Source organism: Cucumis melo, chromosome 2 (assembly GCF_025177605.1).
Source record: "Cucumis melo cultivar AY chromosome 2, USDA_Cmelo_AY_1.0, whole genome shotgun sequence".
Taxonomy (NCBI): Eukaryota; Viridiplantae; Streptophyta; class Magnoliopsida; order Cucurbitales; family Cucurbitaceae; genus Cucumis; species Cucumis melo.
This window is the reverse complement of record NC_066858.1, coordinates 6,726,258-6,730,272: the sequence shown is the minus strand read 5'-3', so window position 1 is coordinate 6,730,272 and position 4,015 is coordinate 6,726,258. Positions and strand designations below refer to the sequence as shown.

Sequence of the window (4,015 nt, the reverse complement as noted above, 5' to 3'; positions counted from 1 at the left end):
ATGTGGTTTGTTGTTTCTTGTTCCCAGTAGAGAGAGAACAAACAAATTACAGCTAATATCTTAGATCTTGATTTCATATAATAATTCTCACGATCTTTTTCTGTGCTTTTATATATTTTATTAAAAAATGTTCTTTCTGGTACCTTGGAAACTTCTCAGTTTTGTTGTATATATGTATATATTATTCTCTTTTGGGCTTTAGCTTGGCTAATTTGAATCTTAATCATTTGGGTTTTGGCAAATGGATTATCAGATTTGGTCATGTTCTTCTCTAGATTAATTAAATGATTATTATTATATAATGTATGTGCATTTGCCCCATAAACTTATAGATTTCAACACAATATAGATGTTTAAGTCATGTCTTTAATTTTAGGTTATTAACTCTAGCTCACATAATAATAATACTAAGAAGAAGGTGGTTTAATAATGATACAATATTGTAAAACAAAAAGTTATTTTGTTTTCATATAAATCTGGTATGGATGATGATGACTTATTTCTTATACTTTCATTAGGCTTTTCGACTTGGTATGGTGCTTCTTGTTTTGAATGCTTCTTAGATATTGTCATTTATCTTGTTTGTTAATTTTCAGATTCTTTTCTTGGGTTTGTAGGCTACTTTGGCTGATTCCTTTCTAGCATATCTTGATGAACTCTCTAATGTAAACAAGTTTCAGGTTTCTAAAGGCTTTTTACTTCTTCGTGTAAATGAAGTAATAACTATGTTGGTTGTTATGTAAGTGAAGTCTTTAATTTGTTTGGTTTACTTGGTGACTTTAATTTGTTTTGTTAATTTGATGGAGTTAATTGTTGTAATGTTTATAAGATTTGACCTTAAACTTAGTTTTGTAGCTATTTTTGTTAGTTCTTACTATAGCAAAAAACTTTCTTATCTTAAAGTTTTGATGAGAAATTTTCATGAGCTAGTTTTATTTTGACGATTGTTTATTTTAAAGTACTTTTCATAACTTAGTATAACCTTTTTGTTGTAGTTAAGGTGTTTGAAAAAATATCTGAGAGATCTTCACTAGATTTTCATATTTACTAATGTAGCAGCTATTGGGTCTCCATGGTTGTCATTAAAGTTTAACTTTATTTTGAGATGTATTTACGAAACTGTGAGCTATAAAATATGTTTTCTTGTCATGTTTCATGAGTAGAAATCTTCATGGAGAGTTTGAAGACTTGTCACAGACTTAAGCTAATACAATTTCGTACTCATCTTTTTCATTAGAGAAAAGTCATTCTACTGGAAAAAAAAAAGAGATATTCTCCCTCTCTTCCTTTTGTGGTGGTGGAACTCATAGAAATGACTTTTCCTTTTTCGATTTTGGTTTTATAGTAAGTGAGTGGTCCAGGGGCTTTATAAAATAGCTGGAAGCAAACTCAATGGCTTGATTGCTGGGGCTTAGGGATGTCTTTGAGAGAAAAAGGTATCTACAACGTGAATCTAATGACACTCATTGTTTTTGTTTTTGTTCTTTTTGGTGCAGAACAAATGAGATGCAGAAGATGGGTTACAAGCGTTCAACAAAGAAGTGCAAAGAAAAATGGGAAAATATGAACAAATATTTCAAAAGGACCATTGTAACTGGGAAGGCTAGTATTGCAAATGGTAAGACATGTCCATATTTTCAAGAATTAGATATTCTTTATAGAAATGGAGTGGTAAATACTGGAGCTGTCTTTGATAGTACAAATACTGGAAATAATTCCAAGGCTGAAGTATAGATCCTTTTCATGAAGATGCTTGTTAGCAGCAGCAGAAAGTATTTATTTCTACCAAACAGAAGTATACAAGTAGGCTGCCCTTTGCTAGCAGCAGACAAGACAAGGAACAGAAACTCTGTATGATATTTATTTCTGGTAATTGTTCTCTTGATACAAATCAAGGAACCATTTTGTTTGTTTAACCCGTTCTACACTCTTTCTTTTTTAATTTGGTTTTGTTGGCTATTTTTCTCCATTTGTTGGCACACTTGTTATTGAGTTAATTTTTTTAGAATCATCTGTTGTGCAGGTTATAATCTTGGATATGGGCCTTCTTGTAGCGGGCACAAAATATCGTGGGGAGCTTGAAGAAAGATTAAAGAAACTGATTGAGGAAATAAAACAAAGTGATGAAATAATTCTATTTATTGATGAGGTGCATACATTAATTGGAGCAAGGGCTGCAGAATGAGCTATTGATGCAGCAAACAAATTAAAACCTGCCCTTGCAAGGGGTGAACTGCAGGTATTCTCGAGACAAAATAATTCACATAGAAAAGTCCAAAACAACTAAGAGGTTATGATTGTGGGAAGCTATTGCATAAAGAACTTCCACTCTAGGTTATAGAAAGAAAAAAATAATGTATGGCAACCTAACAATTTTCTGTGATAAGAAACCGAACACTCCCAACAAAATAAAGCCAAAACAATTTAAAGTCCTGGCAGTGTAAAATACTGAAATTCTTGTAAGTAAATGGATAGTAGTTGAAGACATCATCTTTCTTCCTATGGATTTGTGTAGATTTAATGCTTGATTTCACTGGTTATTGAATTAGTTAGTTTGTAAGAGGGATAGGTCGATATTCTGAATTCTCCAACAGTTTCTTTAATTGAGGTTAGTTCTTGACGTCAAATGATTTCGTGATATGTTTTCTATTGAAAGCTTTGATCTGAAAAGTAAGTTACAATATATATGTGTGTGTGATATGTTAGAATAAGTCACAACAGTATATGCTAAGCTTTTATCTGGCAGCCATTGGCAAAGAAATTTGGGATAAAAGTGGTGCCAACTTTCAAGATTCTAAAGGATAAGATGGTCGTTAAAGAAGTAACTGGAGCAAAGTTCAATGATTTGGTTCATGCCATTGATACTGTAAGATCCAGCTGAAAACTCTCCTCTCTTCTCTTCTTTGAAAATTTAAATAATATGATGCAAGGAAGAGTGTTCAGGGCAGTTATTTAAATAATATGATGCAAGGAATCGACCATGGGAAATGATTCTGTATATAATGTTTGGGAGATAGACATTTGAATGTGTACAATGACAGTTTCTACAAAAATAATGTGTACAAAAATTATTTTGATATATACTTTTCTTTATGAGTGGGTTTGAATGTTTTTGTAATTGGGTTTGGGTATGTTTATGGTTTTCTTCTAGTGATAGAACTGCTTACTACTATGCTTGACATGTTTGTTTGTAATAATGGAGATGATAGAAATCAAAAGTTATCAGATTAAATGGTTTATTTTGATATTGCTTGTAGAATGATTGAAGTCATCAGATTGAAAGCTAAGCGATTGTGTAGATAGCCAGGCGATCGTTGAAGGTTGAAGACTGAGAAGGCGTTTAGAATTTCTTATTTAAGTCTTGTATTAGGATCTTGTTTCATGTACTATTGTAGAATGTATATATAAAAACAATATTAAGTTTTCATTTTGTGTATACAAATTTAAAAGATAAATATTATAGTTTCTAAAATAATATTAATTTTATTAATTTGTTGGAGCGAGAAAAAAAAATTTATCTATATGGATTCAATGTTGGTTTATAAAAAATGGACAATAATACAATAATTAAATAAATATAAATTTCTAAAAATGGAGAAAAACAAGCCTTTAATGTCGGTTTTAAACTGACATTATTGGCCTCTTTAATGTCGGTTTTAAAACGACATCATAGCCTAGTCGACATTAAAGGGCTTCAATAACACTATCAAAAATGTCGGTTTAAAACCGACATTAAAGCCCAACCGACATTAAAGGGCTTCAATAACACTATCAAAGATGTCGGTTGAAAACTGACATTAAAGGCCTTTAATGTCGTTTTTAAACCGACATTAAAGAGGCCTTTAATGTCATTTTTAAACCGACATTAAAGCCCAACCGACATTAAAGGCCTTTAATAACGCTCGCAAAGATGTCGGTTGTCAAGTGACATTAAAGCCCTTTAATGTCGGTTTTAAACCGACATTAAAGGTCAGATTTCTTGTAGTGTAAAGATGATGCTTAAGAAGTCTAACTT

At 31.4% G+C, this 4,015-nt stretch overlaps 1 protein-coding gene across 1 annotated transcript; it reads left to right on the top strand.

Moving 5' to 3' along the window:
* Positions 1-2,881, top strand: LOC127148175 (trihelix transcription factor GTL2-like). The gene is made up of 6 exons (XM_051081199.1): positions 1-5; positions 519-531; positions 618-739; positions 1,497-1,728; positions 2,024-2,149; positions 2,747-2,881. The coding sequence occupies exons 1-6, from the start codon at positions 1-3 to the stop codon at positions 2,879-2,881; spliced, it is 633 nt and encodes a 210-aa protein (XP_050937156.1).
* The last annotated feature ends 1,134 nt before the right edge of the window (positions 2,882-4,015 follow it).